Raw genomic sequence first — 23,766 nt, 5'->3', positions numbered from 1 at the left:
AGAAGAAGAAGAAGGAGGGGAAGGAGAAGAAGAAGGAACAAGTTCTCCAGCACAATGAATCAGTTACAGAGATGAGACAATATATGTACCACCGGCAGGGGTGCTTACAATGATCAACTTTTAAGTACAACCTTTATCCAAAAGGGGGAAAAAAAAACTGCTTATAAAATATTAACTGGAGTTAAACTTGTTAGTGAGTTTAAATCTGCTAGCAAATTTAACACTCCCCTCCCCCCAGACTGACAATGCGACTGTCCAAAAGTGCCACTGTGCTCCTTCATCCAGAATGGGGGCACTCTAATATAGGATGTGTTATTGGTCAGATCACTAGGTGAAAAAAAACCTAAGAAAAATTGTGCGGCTTACCTATTACAGGGCACCCGTTAGGGCTCTTGCCTGTAATCAGACTGCGGGAGCATTCGACTGTGAATGCATCCTAAAGCAGGCCATACATGGGTCGAACCCTGAATGATTTTTCATTAAAAAAAAAAAAAAAAATGGTATCAGAGTGAATCTACAGGATAGAATTCTCTCACCTTCGCCCTCGCAGGTATTTTGCCACCCCACTACCACAGGAACAGGCAGACGCGCTAGTGACCCTTCTGGAGGAGATGCTCCAACAGAAGGTGAAAAGCCTACTGGGAGAAGAAGAGAGGGTTTCTACTCCCATTATTTTCCTGGGGAAGAAGCCATCAGGGAAATACAGGATGATCCTAAACCTGAAAAAAGTGAACGAATGCGTAAAATTCAAAGAGCTCCGGATGGAAAAACGACCTACAGTCAAAAGAAATGCTTTATTCTGGCGCGTTCATGGCATCCATAGATTTAAGAGATGCTTACCTTCATACCGCGATAAGGGAAGCATCAAGGAGGTTTTTGAGGTTTGCGCAAAAAAAAAAAAAAAGAAAAAAAAAAAAGGGACAGAGAAGACCATCTTGTTCCAGTTCAATGCCCTTCCCTTCGGCCCATCTTCAAGCCCAAGGATATTCACAAAGGTCTTAGCGGAGGCACTATAAAGCTTGAGGATACATGGGATCTCATTGAAAGGCAGGGATCTCATTGGTCCTGACGAAGCTGAGTGAGATACGCCCATCGGCGAAACGCGTTGACGTCATACACGTCACTTCCGGTCATGCGCATTGGCGCTATGCACGCCGACCAGCAAGGAGGTGGCCATCTTCACATGCCATGAGCTATGCAAGGCTGTACAGGCGCCAAGGAGAGAGCAGAGCCCGCGAGATATCGGCTGATGTAAGCAGGTGTTCCTTGGATCAATACGGCAGCAAATACGGAGGACATCTCCATTATATATCACCCACGGCACAGGTGGTGAGTGGACTGTTACAAGGCTAACAAAGAAGGTTTCTTGTCACTTTCTATATACATCAAAGTAGGAGTACCCAGATTGACTGTCCATTTATTGTTTTATTCCAGGATGGGTACATTATGATGTATCATCTAGGTGCAAGGCACCCATTATATTTTACAACAAACGGAAGACCAACCAGGCCTCATTTCATCATGTATATTACAGTGGTTTATAGTCCACATGTTGTGGTGAAGAAACCATGTAAAGCAGGGCTCTGCTACCTACATCAATTACTCCATCAAGGACACCAACAGGGACTCCTTCATATATAAGAAATTGTGCCAATTTTTGCATCTGCCAAGGGTAGATGCGTCCCACTCACTTGTGCTCCTAAAGGGCTGTATTGTATGAGTCCATATAGATATTACTGGGGCTCTATTCCTCCATAACAATACCTTTTTACCCACACTGCCTTGTTTAGGCCAAGGGTTATGTCTCTTTCATATGGCGACTGTATTAGCCATTCTGCATAGCATGTCATAATAATTATATATACCCTATGGTACAATTTTTTGATATACCTCCTACTGGTAGTGTAACCAATGTGGTGATGCTGCAAATGCTTTAGACAAGGTTTTTGTCATTGTTTTTGCAGCACATCGGGAGGATGACTGTAGCCATATCAGGAGTACAGTGGGCGTAATTGCACTCGAGGATAATACAAAACCATACACTCTCCCTCTGGGATGGCCACCAAACCTCTCTGGACTCCGAAGATTCCACTAACATAAAAAGTGAAGGAGTCACTGACCTGGTGGAACAATACACGGACTTTGGAACAGGGAAGGAAGTGGAAACAAGTCAATCCCTTGAAGATCACAATGGATGCCAGCACCTGGGGCTGAGGAGCTCATACGGAGGAGTGTTTGGTCCAAGGCAAATGGGATCCAGAGACAGCAAGAAGCACCTGAAACTTCAGAGAACTGATGGCGATCTTCAAAGTGCTCAAGTTCTTCCAGGAAAAAGGTAAAGGAAGTTCAAGTCTTGTCAGACAACATAACAGTCGCTTACCTAAACAGGCACGGAGGCACAAGATCACCAAACCAGATGCTGCTGGCCAGAACGCTTAGCTTGGGTGGAAGAAAACTTAAAGTCAGTTATGGCGGTTCATCTGAAGGGGCACTTGAACTTGCTGGCAGACAAGCTAAGTTGAGAAGAAAAGTCAGAGTGGTACCTAAGCCAGGCGATATTCAACCAAAATTTGCAACAGATGGGGCACTCCATCGATAGACCTCTTCACCAACAAAAGAAATGCGAAACTAAGCAAATACTTCTGCCTACAAAGAGACCCCCAAAGCGAGGGAATGGACACACTAGCCCAGCCTTGGGAGGGGGATCTCCCCCTTCCCACTCTTCAGGCTGCTACCAAGAGTCTTACAGAAAATACAATTGTCTCCCACCAAGGTCATTCTAATAGCCCCCTTCTGGCCGAAGAGGTCATGGCTTTCCCTCTTGAAGAAACTAAGTCTGACAGATCCCTAGATAATACCACCCAAAGCAGACCTCCTAGTACAGGGGGAGGTACTCGACCCGCCCCCAGAGAGACTGGTACTAGCAACATAGCTTCTGAGAGGCAAAGACTAGCCAGAAAAGGTAGTACACCACTATTCTAAGTAGAAGGAAACAGTCCACCAACGTTATTTATGACAAAATCTGGAAAAGATTTGCCTTCTGGAAATTGGAGAACAGTGGTCCAGACACACCTATCCTGAACACAGTGCTGGAATTCCTTTCAAGCAGGCGCAGATAAGAACCTTTCAGTTAGCACACTGAAAGTTCAAGTGGCGGCTTTATCCAACTTCCTGGAAGAAAAATTAGCAATAGATCCTCTGGTGATCAGATTTCTAAGAGCCATCTTCAAACTGAGAAACCCTTGGAAGCCCAGATTCCCCTCTTGGGACCTAGGTACAGTTTAAGAAGCCTCCAGCAGGAACCTTTTGAGCCTCTAGAACAGGGGTGGGCAAACTTTTTGACTTGAGGGCCGCAATGGGTTCATATATTGGACCCGGGGGCCGGACCAAGAGTAGATGAATGATGTGTATGTGTCATCCATAGTAAGTATAGTAATATTCCCCCATAGTAAGCATAGTAATTCATCCCCCCTATAGTAATTCATCCCCCCTATAGTAATTCATCCCCCCTATAGTAATTCATCCCCCATATAGTAATTCATCCCCCCTATAGTAATTCATTCCCCATATTAAGTCCCCAAGTACCCCTTGTGTCAATTCACTTACCTTTGCTCTGCGCGTTCCTCTCGCCGTGTTCCCGCGCCGTTCCGGTGTAGCATGAAAATCTGTCCCCTATGAGGATCTGTCCCCCTCGACGTATCTGCGCATGTGCCAGTTTCAGGCATTAGCAGCCGATCGGCGATCTCCGGCACATGCGCAGATACGTCGAGGGGGACAGATCCTCATAGGAGACAGATTTTCATGCTACACCGGTCTTCAGGGCGGACTGTGAGAGGAGCCTAGCTCCGCGGGCCGGATTAAAAGGTACGCCGGGCCGTATATGGCCCGCGGGCCGTAGTTTGCCCATTGCTGCTTAGAAGGATGCACCCTCAAGTATTGAACTCTCAAAACCATCCTTTTAGTAGCAGTAGTTTCAGCACGCAGAGTCCGCGAATTACAGGTGCTATCAGTATTGGAACCCTATTGCGCAATCCTTTTGGACAAGATTATCCTCAATCCAGACCCAGTGTTCCTGCCTCAAGTAGCATCACACTTTCATAGGATGGGAGACATTGTGATACCATCTGTCTGTGGGAACCCGAGCATCACTAGAGAAGCGCTAAAACAATGTTGTTAGAAGGTGCCTGATCATGTATATCAAAACGTACAAAGGAGTGGAGGAACTCGTCCAGCCTCTTAGTCCTGTTCCAAGGTCCAAAGGTTTCCCAAGCCTCTAAAAGTACCAATCGCAAGATGGCTAAAGCAAGCCATCTCAGGAGGTTAAAAAGCTGCAGGCCTAACCCCACCATCTAGTCTAAAGGTACACTCAACAAAAGCCACAGCAGCCTCATGGGCGGAAAAAGCTGGAGCCTCCCCCGGACAGATCTGCAAGGCCGCAACATGGTCCAGCTTCAGCACATTCGCCAAGTTAGACATAGCCGCCAATAAAGAACAAGCATTCGGCTTTACGAATACCTAAAGCCAAATGTTTACGTACTATATATTTATTTTAGCTTTTGTTCAAATAAAGAGTAAGTTACAACATTGATATGTTTATTTTATTCTGTGTCCTATTGGGGAGATTCCCTTTTCTTTTTCTAGTCCAGACACAACAGGAAGGGTTCCAAATGGATTATTTCCCCTCCCGTCCAGACCTGGTGACAACTCAAAATTTTAGATTTTTTTCCTCCACTATTAATCCCATTAGAATGGTCATCAAAACAAACAGGAGGGTAAATCTTCCACTCAGGAACACAGATATACTTTAGAGTATGTATACTTTTAAAAAGCCAGATTGACTAACTGCCTCCTGACATGGCCTGTGTGTTCCTAAAGTGCAACTATGGCCACAATCATAAATTACATATATGACGCACTCTACATAGCTGGTTTAGTGTGTCCCTCCTGTAACCTTGTTTTTATTACTCACTAATCCTGCCAGTATAAATAATATTCTTCCACTTCCTGTAAAAGGGTGACAACACTGTTAGATTTGCAGGGACATTGCCCAAAAGCATTGTCAAGCCTGTGGAAAGAGTGGTTTTAAACCAACAATTTAACCCCTTCACGCCTAAGGGTAAAACAAATCTTAATGCCCAAGGAAAGTTTTACAACTTTGACATGTGTTAGTAAAACTATACGTATCACAACTACTTTGTACATCCAAGTGAATTATACCTTTTTTTCCAGGACAAAATTGGGCTTTCATTCGGTGGTTAGTGGTAATGGATATCTCCTGATTTTGTTTCTTATTATCCAAGGAAAACAGGCCCAAAATAGTAGAAAAGATCTAAATTTCAAAAAAAAAAAAAAAAAAAAGGACGTGTGTTTCTTGTTACTATAACATTTAACCGAAGAACAACCCAAAATAAATTCTGCAGCTCTTGACGATTGCAGCAATACCACATATGCGTATGTTATTTGTACCTGTAGTACAGCCCAGAAACAATTGTGCGCATTTTGCGCTTTTTTTTTCTTTTTTTCTACCTAAAAATACACTGGAGACAAAAGCCTAAAAGCAGTTTTACTTACTTGATCCTTGGCTCCTCTGCACTGCTGGACTGATTCGGGCAGCCTTTTCTTCCTCGCTTTCAGCGGTGTAAGGTTCTCCAACATCAGCAAGACCGACGCAGAGCAAACAGCCCTGCATTGGACATGAGGAAGTCTGACACAAGAGCATGGGGGAGAGGAGGAATGGGTAAACAGGAGTGCTTTTCCCATCCCCAAGATTAACATTTAACCATTTGCCGCCCGCCCTATGGCCGAATGGCGGGCGACAAATGTCATCAGCGTTCCGGGTGTACGCCATACGGCGTCCTCCCGCACATGCGCAGCGGTGCGATCTGTCACCGGCCGTGTACCTCGGACACGGCCGATGACAGATCTGAGTACTGGCCCCGTTGCCGGTACCATGTGACCTGCTGTGACCAATCACAGCAGGTCACATGACAGTTGTATACAATGGATGGCTTCTTTCATGCCATCCATTGTATACTAGTGCCTAGCTGTGAATGGTCACAGCTAATCACATGCACATGTCATGTGATTAGCTATGGCCAAATCACAGCTAAACACAAAAGAAAAAAAAAAAACCCTGAATGAATCGATGTCATTCAGGTAAATGCTTGCTTATAGCAAAGTAATTCTTTGCTATAAGCTAATTATGTATAAAAAAAAAAAAACTGATCACTTCCCCAAAGTAGTACAATGTTACTATGGTAACATTGTACTACTTTGGTTCTAGTGAAATATGAAAAAAAAAAAATATATATATAATTTTTTTTTTCATACTGTCACCAGTCAGTGTCCCTGATCACCGCCATGCCAGTTATATGACGCTGTACTGCACTGGTGACAATATGTAAAAAAAAAAAATAAAAAAAAAATAGTGAAACTAATTTTTTTAATTTTTTAATTTTCCGAAAAATGACAAAAAAAATACAACTTCAAAAAACTTGCCATGCCTCTTATGAAGTACGTCGGACTGTCTACTTTGCAAAAAGGGGTCATTTAGGAGATATCTGTACTGTCCTGACATTTGGGGGATATCTGTACTGTCCTGACATTTGGGGGATATCTGTACTGTTCTGACATTTGGGGGATATCTGTACCGTCCTGACATTTGGGGGATATCTGTACCGTCCTGACATTTGGGGGATATCTGTACTGTCCTGACATTCGGGGGATATCTGTACTGTCCTGACATTTGGGGGATATCTGTACTGTCCTGACATTTGGGGGATATCTGTACTGTCCTGACATTTGGGGGATATCTGTACCGTTCTGACATTTGGGGGATATCTGTACCGTCCTGACATTTGGGGGATATCTGTACTGTTCTGACATTTGGGGGATATCTGTACTGTTCTGACATTTGGGGGATATCTGTACTGTTCTGACATTTGGGGGATATCTGTACTGTTCTGACATTTGGGGGATATCTGTACTGTTCTGACATTTGGGGGGTCTCTGTACTGTTCTGACATTCTTGGACCTCAAGAAATTAGATTGGCCGTCAGTACTTCAGGATTGATCAATATTCAGATCTATACCATAGTTTGTGAACTCTAACTTTACTACAGACTAAAAAATACATCCTAATTTGGGTTATTTTCACCAAAGACATGTAGCAGAATACATCTCGGCCTAAATTTATGAACAATTATTTATTTGCAAACTTTTATAACAGAAAGAAAGAAAAACTTTTTTTTTTTTTCAATTTTTGGTCTTTTTTGTTAATTTAGCAAAAAATAAAAACCCCAGCAGTGATTAAATACCACCAAAAGAAAGCTCTAGTTGTGTGAAGAAAATGATAAAATTTTAGTTTGGGTACAATGTTGTATAACCGCGCAATTGTCATTCAAAGTGTGAGAGCGCTGAAACCTGAAAAATAACCTGGGCAGGAAGGGGTAAAATTGCCCGGTATTGAATTGGTTAAAGTAGAATTTCGGATTAACCCCAACTAATCCTAAAACACTCCCACCCCCCTCCTAACACCTTTGCTTGATAACCTGTGTAAGAAAGATGCATTAAAAACAACCCCCCACCCCCCCCAAAAAAACCTATTTCCATGCTGCTTTGCTCCCATCATGTTATCTTCCGTGTCAGGCAGTGCTGACTACAGGTGAGGAGTACTCACCCATAGCTAGTAAATCCTGGAGCGGTGACATCACCCACAGGCTTCAATGGCCCATTCATGTCATGATCACATGACAGGACCTGAGTGACATAATAGGTCAGTATACGCATCATTCCTACACAGGATTAGCAAACATAGCTGTTAGGACGGGTGAAGGAAAATTTGTAAGATTAGTTGGGGTTATTCTGGAATTCTATTTTGACCCCTGCAGGGCAGGTACAGTCCCACTGCCAAGGAGGGATATTTACTTTCTTCAAATTAGCCTTTAAACCTTTACGTTTTACTTTATTCACTTTCTTTCCTAGGATGACAATGCTTTCTCAGTTTATCTGCAGTGTTGTCACCCATTTCCATCGGCAAGCAGTTGCGTCAACGCACAATGCTCCAAACATTCTGCTGTAGTAGCTGCATAATTTTGTGACATTCAACTGCCACTTTTTTACAAAAAGAACAATGCAGTCCTGTTTTCTCAGCAGCTATGTGAGGTGTCAGGCTCAGATGACACCAGTAAAGGGGGACAAAAATATGTCCGAAATCAACACACTTAAAATACAACCAATGCAATACCAAACAAGGATATTACATTGTACGCCCCTTGAGGGTTAGGGACCTTAGATTGTACGCCCCTTGAGGGTTAGGGACCTTAGATTGTACGCCCCTTGAGGGTTAGGGACCTTAGATTGTACGCCCCTTGAGGGTTAGGGACCTTAGATTGTACGCCCCTTGAGGGTTAGGGACCTTAGATTGTACGCCCCTTGAGGGTTAGGGACCTTAGATTGTACGCCCCTTGAGGGTTAGGGACCTTAGATTGTACGCCCCTTGAGGGTTAGGGACCTTAGATTGTACGCCCCTTGAGGGTTAGGGACCTTAGATTGTACGCCCCTTGAGGGTTAGGGACCTTAGATTGTACGCCCCTTGAGGGTTAGGGACCTTAGATTGTACGCCCCTTGAGGGTTAGGGACCTTAGATTGTACGCCCCTTGAGGGTTAGGGACCTTAGATTGTACGCCCCTTGAGGGTTAGGGACCTTAGATTGTACACCCCTTGGGGGTTAGGGATCTTAGATTGTACGCCCCTTGAGGGTTAGGGACCTTAGATTGTACACCCCTTGAGGGTTAGGGACGGATGTGAATGTACAATATATATGTAAAGCGCTGCGTAAATTGACGGCAATATACAAGCACCCATAATAAAAAAAACAAATGCTAAATATTAAATGTACAAGACTACTCATGTTTTATTCTGACACTTTGATAGGCTATTGCTGTACTCCAATCACATTTTTTTGAAAAACAGGAGCATTTGCAGGTGCTACCATACCTTTCCATCACAATATACTGACTGACCCCAAGAGGAAACAAATGCAAAAACTGAAATGTTTACCTTTATTTTTCATTTAACATATAGTGTAATAATATCGACTGACCAGAGGGAAGGGGTGGGAGAGCTGTAGGGGGTCCCGTGTGCCTTGAGGGGAGGTGCCTGTTGGGGGTCCGGTGTGTTCTGAGGGGAGTGAGGTGTCTGTAGGGGGTCCCGTGTGTTCTGAGGGGAGTGAAGTGTCTGTAGGGGGTCCCGTGTGTTCTGAGGGGGGTCCCGTGTGTTCTGAGGGGAGTGAGGTATCTGTAGGGGGTCCCATGTGTTCTGAGGGGAGTGACGTGTCTGTAGGGGGTTCCGTGTGTTCTGAGGGGACTGACGTGTCTGTAGGGGGTCCCGTGTGTTCTGAGGGGAGTGAGGTGTCTGTAGGGGGTCCCGTGTGTTTTGAGGGGAGTGAGGTGTCTGTAGGGGGTCCCGTGTGTTCTGAGGGGGGTCCCGTGTGTTCTGAGGGGAGTGAGGTGTCTGTAGGGGGTCCCATGTGTTCTGAGGGGAGTGACGTGTCTGTAGGGGGTTCCGTGTGTTCTGAGGGGACTGACGTGTCTGTAGGGGGTCCCGTGTGTTCTGAGGGGAGTGAGGTGTCTGTAGGGGGTCCCGTGTGTTTTGAGGGGAGTGAGGTGTCTGTAGGGAGTCCCGTGTGTTCTGAGGGGAGTGAGGTGTCTGTAGGGGGTCCCGTGTGTTCTGAGGGGAGTGAGGTGTATGTTGGGGGTCCTGTGTGTTCTGAGGGGAGTGAGGTGTCTGTAGGGGGTCCCGTGTGTTCTGAGGGGACCGACGTGTCTGTAAGGGGTCCCGTGTGTTCTGAGGTGTCTGTAGGGGGTCCCATGTGTTCTGAGGGGAGTGAGGTGTATGTTGGGGGTCCTGTGTGTTCTGAGAGGAGTGAGGTGTCTGTAGGGGGTCCTGTGTGTTCTGAGGGGAGTGAGGTGTCTGTAGGGGGTCCTGCGTGTTGAGGGGAGTGAGGTGTCTGTAAGGGGTCCCGTGTGTTCTGAGGAGAGTGAGGTGTATGTTGGGGGTCCTGTGTGTTCTGAGGGGAGTGAGGTGTCTGTAGGGGGTCCTGTGTGTTCTGAGGGGAGTGAGGTGTCTGTAGGGGGTCCTGTGTGTTCTGAGGGGGGTGAGGTGTCTGTAGGGGGTCCTGTGTGTTGAGGGGAGTGAGGTGTCTGTAGGGGGTCCCGTGTGTTCTGAGGGGAGTGAGGTGTCTGTAGGGGGTCCTGTGTGTTCTGAGGGGAGTGAGGTGTACATTGGGGGTCCTGTGTGTTCTGAGGGGAGTGAGGTGTACATTGGGGGTCCTGTGTGTTCTGAGGGGAGTGAGGTGTACATTGGGGGTCCTGTGTGTTGAGGGGAGTGAGGTGCCTGTAGGGGGTCCCGTGTGTTCTGAGGAGAGTGAGGTGTATGTTGGGGGTCCTGTGTGTTCTGAGGGGAGTGAGGTGTATGTTGGGGGTCCTGTGTGTTCTGAGGGGAGTGAGGTGTCTGTAGGGGGTCCCGTGTGTTCTGAGGGGACTGACGTGTCTGTAAGGGGTCCCGTGTGTTCTGAGGTGTCTGTAGGGGGTCCCGTGTGTTCTGAGGGGAGTGAGGTGTCTGTAGGGGGTCCTGTGTGTTCTGAGGGGAGTGACGTGTCTGTAGGGAGTCCCGTGTGTTCTGAGGGGAGTGACGTGTCTGTAGGGAGTCCCGTGTGTTCTGAGGGGAGTGAGGTGTCTGTAGGGAGTCCCGTGTGTTCTGAGGGGAGTGAGGTGTATGTTGGGGGTCCTGTGTGTTCTGAGGGGAGTGAGGTGTCTGTCGGGGGTCCTGTGTGTTGAGGGGAGTGAGGTGTCTGTAGGGGGTCCTGTGTGTTCTGAGGGGAGTGAGGTGTCTGTAGGGGGTCCTGCGTGTTGAGGGGAGTGAGGTGTCTGTAACGGGTCCCGTGTGTTCTGAGGAGAGTGAGGTGTATGTTGGGGGTCCTGTGTGTTCTGAGGGGGGTGAGGTGTCTGTAGGGGGTCCTGTGTGTTCTGAGGGGAGTGAGGTGTACATTGGGGGTCCTGTGTGTTCTGAGGGGAGTGAGGTGTACATTGGGGGTCCTGTGTGTTCTGAGGGGAGTGAGGTGCCTGTAGGGGGTCCCGTGTGTTCTGAGGAGAGTGAGGTGTATGTTGGGGGTCCTGTGTGTTCTGAGGGGAGTGAGGTGTATGTTGGGGGTCCTGTGTGTTCTGAGGGGAGTGAGGTGTCTGTAGGGGGTCCCGTGTGTTCTGAGGGGACTGACGTGTCTGTAAGGGGTCCCGTGTGTTCTGAGGTGTCTGTAGGGGGTCCCATGTGTGCTGAGGGGAGTGAGGTGTCTGTAGGGGGTCCTGTGTGTTCTGAGGGGAGTGACGTGTCTGTAGGGAGTCCCGTGTGTTCTGAGGGGAGTGACGTGTCTGTAGGGAGTCCCGTGTGTTCTGAGGGGAGTGACGTGTATGTTGGGGGTCCTGTGTGTTCTGAGGGGAGTGAGGTGTCTGTAGGGGGTCCTGTGTGTTGAGGGGAGTGAGGTGTCTGTAGGGGGTCCTGTGTGTTCTGAGGGGAGTGAGGTGTCTGTAGGGGGTCCCGTGTGTTCTGAGGGGGGTGAGGTGTCTGTAAGGGGTCCCGTGTGTTCTGAGGGGAGTGAGGTGTCTGTAGGGGGTCCTGTGTGTTCTGAGGGGAGTGAGGTGTACATTGGGGGTCCTGTGTGTTCTGAGGGGAGTGAGGTGTCTGTAGGGGGTCCTGTGTGTTCTGAGGGGAGTGAGGTGTCTGTAAGGGGTCCCGTGTGTTCTGAGGAGAGTGAGGTGTATGTTGGGGGTCCCGTGTGTTCTGAGGGGAGTGAGGCGTCTGTAAGGGGTCCCGTGTGTTCTGAGGAGAGTGAGGTGTATGTTGGGGGTCCCGTGTGTTCTGAGGGGAGTGAGGTGTACATTGGGGGTCCTGTGTGTTCTGAGGGGAGTGAGGTGTATGTTGGGGGTCCTGTGTGTTGAGGGGAGTGAGGTGCCTGTAGGGGGTCCCGTGTGTTCTGAGGGGAGTGAGGTGTATGTTGGGGGTCCTGTGTGTTGAGGGGAGTGAGGTGCCTGTAGGGGGTCCGTGTGTTCTGAGGGGAGTGAGGTGGAGGGGACCAGGGACGGAGCCGAGAATGGTGAGGTGTGTGGAGGAGGGCGGAGGTGTCACTATGTTCTACTCCTGGAATACCTACAGAGAATTTCTCCATCACGTCCTTCCTTCGAGGGTCTTTCAATAATCACATGACCGATCACATGACTCGGTGAGGTGATTCTGAGACACCGCATTGTACCAGACACAGGAGCCGCCCCACCAACCACAGGCAGCTGTGATGTGTAAGCCCCGCCTTCACCTGTCGGGTGCTTTTGAATGGCGCCATTCTGTTGTAGCCGGCGGCCCCCTAGCGGTCAGTCATGGAGACACCCGCCAGACGTGACCCGGAAGTTTTCCCTGAGCTTATTAGATAAAGTGTTTCCGGGGAGGGGCTTCTTTCTCTTTCTTGTCGGCCATTACAGCGAGTGTGAGGTGAGGGCTGGCTCTGTGCGGGTGGATGGCGCCTGGGAGTGGTGTGGGGGCCTGGTAGATGTTTCGGTGAATGTCTCTATGGTCGGGGAAGTCCCCGGTCTGTAGTATAAGGTCGCCGTCCTAGATTATCATCTTAGAATCTTCTATAAGTGCCGGACATGTGCTGCAGGGAGCTGCCGAGGCCGACTACACCGGCCTGAGACAGGCGCAACTGACAGTTCAGGGCCTAGTGTGGTCACCTATGTCAACCAGCCTGATGACAGGGACTAGTATTATCACCCATAGCAATCAGCCTGAGATGTCTGCCTAGTGTGGTCAGTCATAGCAACCCTCTTGATGGAAGTTTAGGGTCTAGTATTGTTACATGTGGCAACCATTCTGGTGGGAGTTCAGAGCCTAGTGTGGTCACCCGTGGCAACCAGTCTGGTGGGAGTGCAGGGCCTAGTGTGGTCACCCGTAGCAAACAGTCTGGTGGGAGTGCAGGGCCTAGTGTGGTCACCCGTAGCAACCAGTCTGGTGGGAGTGCAGGGCCTAGTGTGGTCACCCGTAGCAACCAGTCTGGTGGGAGTGCAGGGCCTAGTGTGGTCACCCGTAGCAACCAGTCTGGTGGGAGTGCAGGGCCTAGTGTGGTCACCCGTAGCAACCAGCCTGGTGGGAGTGCACGGCCTAGTGTGGTCACCCGTAGCAACTAGCCTGGTGGGAGTTGAGGGCAGGGGACATCAGTAATCATCCATTTGCTGATCTCTCCTTGGGCCAGGAAGGTTTGAATCTCAGCCAGTTCATCGAAAGTATTTTTGTGCAGGAAAAAATGTGCGGTTGTTTTTGTTGGAGCCTGTAAACCATTGCACTAGCAATCAGTAGATCACTGGTGCTACGCAGGTCTCCTGCAGACCTGTCAGTATATTGTACTTGCTGTACAGGCAAGCAGATATACTGATAGAATGGATGAACTACCACATAGCTTCACAGTGCCCTGCTAGTTCACTGAGGACTACAAGCTGGCAGCCGCTAAGGCTGTTGGGACTTGTAGTCTCTCATTCAGAGGACTGGGAATGAGTGGTATGGGCGGAGCCCTGCACGGCTGCATTTTTAAAATTTTGACAGTGGGAGAGGACCCCATGCTAGCTGGCAAAGCAGGGGAGTGGTTGCTGGGGGGGTGGTTGGCGGTCTATTAACATGTTACACCCTGAATGTGGGTGTAACACGAAAGATCAACTTATCCCTTTAACCCCTTGATGCCGACGCCTCCTGGCCCTTGAAGGGTCCTAGAAGACGGGGGATGGTGTTTTAGGGTCATGTGACTGCTGTGATTCACTGTTACATCAGGAAAGGTCCCGATCGAAAGGAGATCGGGACCTTTCTGTGAATACCGAATGTGTGTGCTGGGAGCGTGCAGGGTGCGCGCTCTCAGCGCGTTTTTTAATAGAACGAAAATGTGCGGCCGCTCAACGTCTAGGCCCAGATGCCAGGATGCTGCACGTTTGTGTTCGGCCGGCGTCAAGAAGTTAAAGGGACCCCAAGGTTGGGCAGGAAGGGGTTAATGGTGGCTTCTTTGATCACCTGTACTTGGGGGAGCTTAATTACCTCCACCCCCCCCCCCCCCCCCCGGGGTTGTCCGGTGTCTGGCTTTCCTGCTTGCACCCATTACAACCTTCAGACTGCTGTAGGCTGGCTTGTATGTTTTCTATTATAAACACCTGATTGGCTTGATTCGACTACAATCACAGGAAGGACCATGGTGTGGGGCTATTGCAGGCCATAGACGGGGAGAAAACTGATGTTTTTTTTAAAACGAAAAATCAGTCCTTCAATCGACCGACGTTACCACCATTGGTAAAAAAAAAATCGGCTGATTTTCGTCCCAAATATAATAGTGGTGTCCCTGCAGAGAGCTCCGCTATTATATTTGACATTTCAAAGTATAGCAAAGTTGCAACATTGTATCTATTTGTATCCATTTCGGATACATATATTTCTATTCAGATACAAATAGATACAATGTTGCAACTTTGCTATACTGTGAAATATAATAGCGGAGCTCTCTGCAGGGCCACTATTAGATTTGACATTTATAAGTATTGTGGTTGCAACATTGTATCTATTTGTATCCGAATAGAAATATCTGAAATGGATACAAATAGATACAGATGTTCTTTTTCTTTGGTCACAGCTCATGTGCATTTTTTTAATTGGTAAAAAGATCGGCTGATTTGCCCATCATTGCCGTGAAAATCGGCCAATGGGCAAAATCGGCCGTTTTTTTTCCAACATGACCAATTAAAAAGTGTCAATCAAGAAGACCGACCAATTCAGCCACTAAGGATCCAAAAATCAGCCGATTATTCTTTTGGACGAATTTGCGGCCGATTTCCTCCCCATCTACGACATGCATATGAGAGGATACTTGTAGGATGTTCTATACTGGATAGGGGCTGCATGCAGAGATCCTGCCATACGCCTGCATTGCAGAGTTAGGCTTCTTACAATTGTGTTTGGGGGCATTAAAAACACACCGCAGAGCCACATTTTTACCTTTAAATCTTAAGCTGCAGAGGCAGTGGGTGAGGATGTGCATACAATCCCTACCGTTACGCCTGAAGAATGTGATCCATTCAGCTGAATGTGGCCGTGCTGCAACCAAATGCACACGATTGCAGCACGGTGGCGCACTTTAGGATTTAACACAGATGGTGAGGAGGAAACAAAATGCCTTCTCGCTGCCTGTCAAATGCCCTCCGTAGCGTTTTACTGGGCATTTGTCTTTAGATGGCACCACAAGTGTAAATGAGCCTTTAGTGTTCTGCCCTTGGAGCTGATGAATGCGTTATCTTTGGGGATTATTCACACTATGGGGGGGGGGGGGTTGGTATGCACATAAAACCTGCTTCTTTGCCGCTTGTCAAATCTCTCTGAAATATATACCTGTTATGCCACTTTGTTGTGATGACACTTAGCCAGGTCTCCTCATTCTGATGTGCCTCCATTGCCGGAAACATGCAGGTTTGAGACACTGGAGCAATCATTGGCTGTGTATCAGAAGTTCAACAATACCAGTAGTCTCTTGGGTTTTAATACAAGGGTAGCCAGGTGGCTTAGCAATGTGTACTGTATAAAGTGTGACTAATAACTGCTTAAAAATCTTTTTCTGTCAGGTCCTCGTGACTGTAACCAAAGTCCACAATGCAGAACGACGCCGGTGAATTCGTGGACTTGTACGTCCCCCGTAAATGGTACGAATGTTTTCATTATCAGCTTCATCTGTCATGGCTGCCTCTGTTCTCCCTATTTGATTTTTTTCTGCAGTCCTTATTTGATATGGGAATGTATCCTGTGGTTGTCCCTTTTTTTTTTTTTTTTTTTTTTTTGTTTTTTTTTTTTTTTTGTTTTTTTTTCCTATATGAATTTTCTCTTCTGGTAAAGAAATGTAAATTTAAAATGCAGCCAAGTGTTAAAAATCTAGTGTGTAGAATCCCAATTTGACAGATTTTAATAGACATGCTTGGTCCAACCCCAAATTCCACAACTAAGTTCTTGGTGTGAAGACAAAGCTTTTTATTTTGGATGGACTATGGAAGGGATGGACCCTCTGGCTGGTTTCTATTGCAGTCTGTGTCCCCACTGAGTTAATTTGTTCTGTTAGTTTTCTGCAAGACAGATAATGACGGGAAATCAGAGTATTAAAGATCCCGGTAGGTTTAACGAAGTTCTCTAACACTTTTTTTGCTCCTGGTCCCCAAAGTTTAATACTTTGAGCAGCATTTTTAGTTGGTCTCCTTGCTGAGAACATTGACCATGCCCCTCACCCACTGCTTTCCAGCCACGCATCTAGCAAGGAGACAAATATCTGACAACCCTTGTCTCTGGAACCAGGCATTTGCCAGAGATACATTGAGGTTGATTTACTAAAACTGGAGAGTGCAAAATCTGGTGCAGCTGTGCATGACGGCCAATCAGCTTCTAACTTTAGCTTGTTCAATGAAGCTTTGACAAAACCTGGAAACTGATTGGTTTCTAAGCAGAGCTGCACCAGATTGGACACACTCCAATTTTAGTAAATCCCATTCTGTCACAAAGTATATAGGGATGAGCAGCACAGTGGCTAAATGGTTAGCACTTTGCCTGGCAGTACTAGGGTCATTGCTTCAAATCCCAATCATGGCACCACCTGCCTGGAGTTTGCATGTTCTCCATGTGCCTATATGGGTTTCCTCCAGGTACTCCGGTTTCCTTCTACACTCCAAAGACATGCTGGTAGGTGAATTGGCTCCTGTATAATTTGGTAGATAAGAAAAAGAACAACCTAGCGGGTAAAGGACCCACAGGTCAAAGGGGGCCGAATGAGGACAAACCGCAGCCTATAAGAATTGGCTCCTGTCTAAATTCACCCTAGTATGTGTATGAATGGGAGTTGGGGACCTTGGATTGTACACCCCTAGAGGGTTAGGGACTGATGGTAATGTACAATATATGTAAAGCGCTGAGTAAATTGACTGCGCTATAGAAGTACCTGAAATATACTGGAGGTGTCAAATTTCTCGGTTCCACCCTACGTCTGTATTAAAAACGCAGGCAGCTGCTGCCATCCTAGTTAGGAGAATTACAAATTACAGAATTACAAATTATCTGTTTGTTTGAATTAAATGTTTAATTACTTTTTTTGTTTTTGGTGGTAAGAAATAAACCTGAAACTATCTCAGAAATGACAATTTCGTTTTTGGAATGCAAGGGGAGAATGACTCTTAAATTTACAGCCGTGAAATGCTGTTCTGACCTTTTTTCTTTTTCCTCTTTAGTTCTGCCAGCAACAGAATCATTGGTGCCAAGGACCATGCCTCCATCCAGATTAATATTGCAGAGGTGAGCAGCTTTCATCTCAGGATTTGGGTGACTGTAGGTAGTGCAGCTTGTTCCTTCACTGCTCTGTGGAAAAGACATGTCAGATTATAGTGTGCCATTGCCTTCATGTAGTAATGGGTTGGATGTGTTCAGGGTCTGAATTTCTTCAATTTGGGAGATTGAGTGATGCTGAGCTAACCAACATAATGTGTAAGTGGCATAAAAAGGTTTGCTAGGTGTGGGTAGACATTACAGCTTTCTTTGGTAGGGTCAAATTTAAAAAAAGATGCAGTGTGTCAATGGCATTAGCACAGCAGTTTGATTCCCTCCAGTTTTATTCACCCTATTAGCACTTTAGTAATTTTTCACTTGAAACTACACTTCCTAGTAAGCCTTCCCTGTCCACAAGGGGACAGTGCCGCTGTGTAACTTGCCTGCTGTGCAGAACAAACCGTTTACGTGCCTTAAGTCCTCATGCACACTGGATGTTTTTCCAGCGGCTGCTTTTGGCGTTTTTTTTTTTTTCTACAGCCAGTAAACTCCCCAGAATGTTATCCTATGTGTCCATGCACATAGACTGTAATCTGCATTTTTTTGTTTGGAAATAAAACCCAGAACTAGTGGGTTTCTAGAGGAGTTTTTTAAAAATAAATTCTTTTTTTTTGGTTAAACGCTAATGCAAAAACGCTGAAAAACTAACGTTTTTAACATGACTTTATATAGCTAACGTTACCAGCGTTATTAAAATGCCCCATGTGCATGGAGCCTAAAAAAAACCCAGATCTTTTGGGACGATAAACTGCTAATGCTTTGGAGGATGTTTGCAGAGAAAAGTGAAAAGATCTCCCCAGCAGCACAAACCATTCCTTGCAGCACTGTTCTGTTCAACAGTTTGCTGGAAGATCCCTATGTAAGCTGCCAACAGACTTGTGGGAGCAAACGCATAGCTGTGAACACCTTCCCTGGTCCCTGTTAAAGCACTGTACCTATTCTACACTGGCATGGTCACATGCTCACCCATACCCTTAATTTGGGTATTTGTCCCTGGCAGGTGATTGTCCCTAGTTGGAGGAGGGACGAGCATTGGAGGGATGAGCAGGTGATCTGTTGCCTTGCCCATATAGGGTATAGAATGTCACTTTCGTGTTTGAGTAAAAATCATAGTCAGAGCAGGATTTGGCATTTTGATGGCCTCTCCAGGGTAAGAACAGGCCAATAGACATAAGGCCTTGCTAGGCTGTATCTGTTGGCATGCGCCTTGATGACTGAGATGGGAGGGTGTGGATACTGATGTGTGCTCCCAAAAGCTTTCCCGAATTAAGCAGGCATATGATTTTGCATAAACTGGTGAGGTGGGGCTTTGTCATCCTGATGTTAGGGGCCTGTTGACAGGCTTTTGTTTACTGTAAATAGTTTGCATTCCAATACAAGTCTCATGAAATGTAAAGCCTGATTAACCCCTTTGCGCCAACGCCTCCCGAGGTTTCAGGAGGCGAGGTGGGGTTGTGGGGTCATGTGACTCGCTGTCACATGATCGGAAAAGGTCCCAATCGCATGGCGAGATTGGGATTTTTCCGTGAGTCAGACATATGCGCTGGGAGCTTGTTCTCAGCATATGTATTTTCAAATGGTACGCAAATATGCAGCCGCTTGGCATCAAGGCCCAGATGCCGCATATTTATGTGCGTTTGGCGTCTAGGGGTTAAAGCAAATGAGGTAAAGTGCTGCTGTCGGTAAATTCCGATTGATCTGGACAGCATATCAAACTGCCATTCACACAAGCCCAACGCCTGTTGGCACAGGTGCTATGGAGCGCTCTGGAACACTTGCTATGTAGTTGTGTTAGCACCTGTATACAACCTGCAGTCTTCTAGTCAGCCATAGAGGGCTCCACTTTCATTATACATGTCTTTGCTGTGTAGCTTGACAAATAGAAGTTGTAGTGTGGAAGTGATCACCTATGCCAATGGAACATGGCATTGTAGTAAGCCTCATGAACTTGAAGAATCGAGGTTCTTATTGGAAACCAGTGTTAATCCTTCAGTCAAGGCTGAAAATAGTTCTGTCATCCTGGTCTGCTTTTAGTGGGAGAAGGGAATGTGAAATATTTTGCTTCATGTCCTTTGAGGAGCAGCATGTACCAAAGCTTATCAGTTTCTTTGGATGGAGTCCACACTTCTGACTTGGTAATCCCAGCTATCTTGAATCATAATTAGAAGCCTGTCTCAAGTAATCTGTTTGTCTCAAGTTATCATTGCATTTGGGTACAACACTTTTTGTGTCAAGATATTTATGTGAAAATTATCAGCATGATGTAATTGAAAACGTGTGTTGAGGTTAGAGAAACGGTTTTATATCATTCTGCTTTTTCTGAGATCCTACTTTCCCTGTATGGGCAAAGTAAATGGCAACTTTAAAGTGGTAACTATGGGCAAAATCAGTGGAGTTCATTGATAAGTGTGCTTTGTGTAGCTGATTTCTTCCACATACCTACTACTACAGAGAGGCAGGATTGCAAACATGGGGGTGACTGGGGGCATCTGAGAACAGCATGAGCAGCGTCTTTATTAATTTATTTTTTTTTTCTTTTCCAGGTTGAAAAGACAACAGGCAGAGTAACTGGCCAGTACAAGACCTACGGTATCTGCGGCAGCATTCGTAGGATGGTAAGTGAGGCAGTACTATCATGTTAAAGCCCTACTCCAGCTTACACTTCAGGGCAGAACAGGAAGGGGATAGAATCCCTCAGATTTTACTCCGTTAAATTTGCTTTTTCTGTCTAGACAAGAAGTAAAGATATATCTCTTATGTACGATCCTGGCAACAATCTAAAATGCTTCAAGACTAAGGCGGATGTGTTTTGGGGATATGCAGCCCCTTCAGAGCGCATTAACAAGCATCATATTTTTAAAACTTAACACCCCCCCCCCCCCCCCCCCCCCCCGGTCCTGTTAAAGTGATGTGAAATCTCCAATGGGGTCACGGTAGCAATACAAACATGACGCGTTTTAAGTCTCTAAAACCTGAACTGTTTTTGGCTGAGGATGGACACATTTGTCACTTTCTGAGATTCTAAAACTGGCATCTAGAACTTTTAAAGCAGAGTTCCACCTGAAAGCAGCTACAAAAACTGTGTAGCTGCTGACTTTTAAAATACAACCGCATACCTGTCCCTCGGTCTAGCGGTGTCCTCACCACTGCTGATTTCACCGGCCATCTTCTCTCCCTGGCACCGGCATTTTCAGTGTGGGCACTCGGCTGTGATGGCTTGCAGCTTCACAGCCGGGTGCCCACTTCACATGCGTGACAAGCGCTGTGCTTTGTGTATGTCCCCATAGTCTCCTGGGACCTGTCTTGTCCCAGAAGATTATGGGGGGAGGGACAACTTCCACTTCCAATGGCCTAGGCCAGTGGTCGGCAAGCCGCGGCTCGCGAGCCACATGCGGCTCTTTACACGCTTTAATGCGGCTCTTGTGTGCCGGGCGCCCGCTCCCCTCCCTCCTCTCGGGCAGCAGGGACTCTGCAGCGTGATCCAAAAAAAAAACAGCCAGGGTAGCGCGCTCAAATGCAATGATTGGCCAGTCTCGCTGCCACTCACATCCTGATAGCCAGTGATTAGCTGTCACGATGTGTGTAGGCGGGGCAGCATGACGAACTTGAGAGGAGCTAAGCTCCTCTCACAGTCCGCCCTGAAGACCGGAACGGTGCGGGAACACGGCGAGAGGAACGCGCGGAGCAAAGGTAAGTGAATTGACACAGGGGGGACTTGGCTTACTACTTGCTACTTACTACTACTATAGGGGGGGATGAATTACTATAGGGGGGGATGAATTACTATAGGGGGGGATGAATTACTATAAAAACTTATTGAAACTAAAAACAGTGTACCATCCTATGTATTTTCAGTTTTAAAAATGTGTCTCTCAAAATAAATTTCAATCGTGATTTTGGCGAGATTTGGCTCAGTTGAAAAAAAAAGGTTGCCCACCACTGGCCTAGGCGATTGCAGTGGGAGTGGGTACCTGTCAAATCCTCCCTGCTCCCCAAAGGTGCCAATCCTTAATGGGGAGTGGGGGACAAAGGCTTCAAGTGGAATGTCCCCTTTTGGGAAGTCATCTGTTCGCTTACTTATTCAACTGAATGCTGCTTTAAACTTACATTGGATGTGGCTACAAAACTGTAGCTGCTGACTTTTAAAATGGACGCTTGCCTGTCCTGGCAGTGTCCTCACCACGGCTGGTTTCACTGGCCATCTTCTCTCCTCTGTGCTGGCATCTGTAGCGGGCACCCAGCTGTGACAGCTTGCGGCTTCACAGCAGGGTGCGCACTGCGCATGAATAAGTAGCGCTACACTTTGTGAATGGTCACGTGTCACATGACCATGGAACCTGTCATGTCCCAGAAAACTTCATGGAGGGGGAGAACAACTTCCATTTCCGATCACCTTAAGTGATCACACTGGAAGTGGGAGCAGGTACCCACACCCCAAAGGTGCCAATCCTTAAGTGGGGGACAAAGTATTAAAGCATCACATCCCCTTTTGAGTGGAGCACCACTTTAAAACACTCAATCTGTGGACTTCAGGACTTTATGGCATTAGTATTTTTACTTGCAGAATATTCTTTAAATTTATTTTTTTTTACAGGGTGAATCTGATGATGCCATTCTCAGGCTGGCAAAATGTGATGGCATTGTTTCAAAGTAAGTCTTATATTTTGACTTGACACTTAAAAAATCTCATTGTTAAACTTCTAATCCCAGCTGGTTCTTTAAAAAAAAAGTGCAGGTTCTTATGTGGTGAATGGGGGTGATGAGAGATGAGCAGATGCCGCAAGGGTTGCCTGCAGGTATTGCCCTGCCTATTCTATACTTGCTGCCAGGAACAGTTTGTCTCCCCAACTTGGGTAGAGAACAGATAAAACAAATGTGTTCCTCTGCTGTGCGTTGTGAAACTCTCCTGCTTTACCTGGCACTTTAGGTGTTAGAGGCATGACTTGCCCATCTTCCATGTCATGAGGACAGGAACAGTAGTTGGCCCGTTGCTCCAGCTCATAGTTTGGAGCCTACAGTAGATTATCAGTTGGTAAATTCTGGGTTTGGAAAACTAAAGGGTGAATAGAGAACTGCCGTACTCCCAAATCTGCATTTCTTATTGTGCAAGTTGGCCTGTTGCTTTCATCTATCACTAATTATTTTTTTCTCTTGTAGGAACTTCTAAACAAAGAAAGCTTTGAAATGAACCTTTGTAAGGAAAAATAAAACTTTAAGAAAAAAAAGCAAAACGTGTGTTTGGTTTTCTTTTGGGGGGGGTTGGAATGGTTAATCTTGATATGGATAAAAACCAGTAAGGGGAAGCTGCAGGGATTTAGGCCATCCACCGATTACATTCACATTGTAAAAAGTAGTGTGGCATTTTCTGGCCCGAGTGGTGGCCAGTGCTTTTAGAGTTACCACATGTATGTTGCAGTCTACTGGGGAGCACAATGCGCTTCAGAGAATTGTGAAGGGGTTGCAGTTACCCAGAAGCATGTTGACACTGCTTAGAATCTAGCTCCATGCAGGATTTTATGGCTTCTTTGGTGTAAATTCATCTTTCTGTAGAGCTGTAGTGGCTCCGTAATTGCTCATGAACACTATGGGGGGGATTTACTAAACTGCTGTGTTCTGCATAGTAAGTCAGCTTACTGAACAGGCTGAAGTCAGCTGATTGGGCACTAGATTCTGTGCCCCAGTTTTAATCTCCCCAATGCTTTTGTGGGAGGGCAGCTAGGCGGACCAGACCAGCGGTGGGCAACTGTGGCACTCCAGCTGTTGGTGAACTACAAGTCCCATCTTGCCTCTGCCTTTGGGAGTCATGCTTGTACCTCAGTTTTGCAATACCTCGTGGGACTTGTAGTTCTACAACAGCTGGAGGGCCACAGTTGCTCACCCCTGGACTAGACTATGGACAAGGCTAATAAAATTAAACCACTAGTTTGGTCTCATTATCCAGTAAAGGATCAGGACTTCATACTAGTTAATATTGCTCCAAAGCCCTACTGAAGTCCTGTATAATATGACTTAAGATTTGTTTTTAAAATGTGCCTTGATGTAACTATTGCACCCTGACCTTCCATGTCTGTGCTTTATGGCTGTGGAAGTAAAGATCACAACCATCATTACAAGTGAACATTAGAATTGTATTGGAGGGGTCTGACTAGGGCAATGAAGTGCAGTGGCCTGTGTGGTCTTTCTTGGGTACCTATTGGACTGCAGTCGTATTTTATATGCCCTGTACATCTACTCTAATGGTAAAGCAGAGGCAACTCTATAAAAATGGAGTTTCAGTGGAATACCTAACCAAATATCTACATATGTGACTTCACTGGGGTGAATGGGCTCTAAAATAGGTAC

General features: G+C 46.5%; 1 protein-coding gene and 1 long non-coding RNA gene across 3 annotated transcripts in view; one reads left to right on the top strand and one right to left on the bottom strand.

The window, feature by feature from the left end:
- LOC149436722 (uncharacterized) overlaps nucleotides 1-12,351 on the bottom strand; it is a 58,791-nt gene extending 46,440 nt beyond the window's left edge. Inside the window, exons 1-2 of one of the 2 annotated variants that reach the window (XR_016308270.1) lie at nucleotides 12,206-12,351; nucleotides 5,218-5,329 (exon numbers count right to left, since the gene is read on the bottom strand). This is a non-coding gene — a long non-coding RNA (uncharacterized LOC149436722). The remainder of the gene's footprint in view (nucleotides 1-5,217; nucleotides 5,330-12,205) is intronic. The other variant, XR_016308271.1, reaches the window with a different exon arrangement.
- Nucleotides 12,352-12,457: 106 nt separating this feature from the next.
- RPS21 (ribosomal protein S21) lies at nucleotides 12,458-22,655 on the top strand. Its single transcript, XM_089661530.1, has 6 exons — nucleotides 12,458-12,537; nucleotides 15,690-15,767; nucleotides 17,331-17,394; nucleotides 19,968-20,039; nucleotides 22,019-22,074; nucleotides 22,582-22,655. The coding sequence occupies exons 2-6, from the start codon at nucleotides 15,718-15,720 to the stop codon at nucleotides 22,589-22,591; spliced, it is 252 nt and encodes an 83-aa protein (XP_089517656.1). The 5' UTR covers nucleotides 12,458-12,537; nucleotides 15,690-15,717; the 3' UTR covers nucleotides 22,592-22,655.
- The last annotated feature ends 1,111 nt before the right edge of the window (nucleotides 22,656-23,766 follow it).

The sequence above is a fragment of the Staurois parvus genome, unplaced genomic scaffold (genome assembly GCF_062004578.1).
Source record: "Staurois parvus isolate SC_StPar_1 unplaced genomic scaffold, SC_StPar_1.0 ptg001349l, whole genome shotgun sequence".
Lineage (NCBI taxonomy): Eukaryota > Metazoa > Chordata > Amphibia > Anura > Ranidae > Staurois > Staurois parvus.
Note: the sequence above shows the minus strand (reverse complement) of the source record. Positions and strands in the feature narration are given on the sequence as shown.

Excerpts from the sequence above, each read along its gene's own strand:
- RPS21 (XM_089661530.1), top strand. The coding sequence starts at position 15,718 with ATGCAGAACGACGCCGGTGAATTCGTGGACTTGTACGTCCCCCGTAAA. Across the intron at positions 15,768-17,330 it reads TTGTACGTCCCCCGTAAATG|TTCTGCCAGCAACAGAATCA; the intron begins GTACGAATGTTT and ends TTTCCTCTTTAG. Across the intron at positions 17,395-19,967 it reads TCCAGATTAATATTGCAGAG|GTTGAAAAGACAACAGGCAG; the intron begins GTGAGCAGCTTT and ends TTTCTTTTCCAG.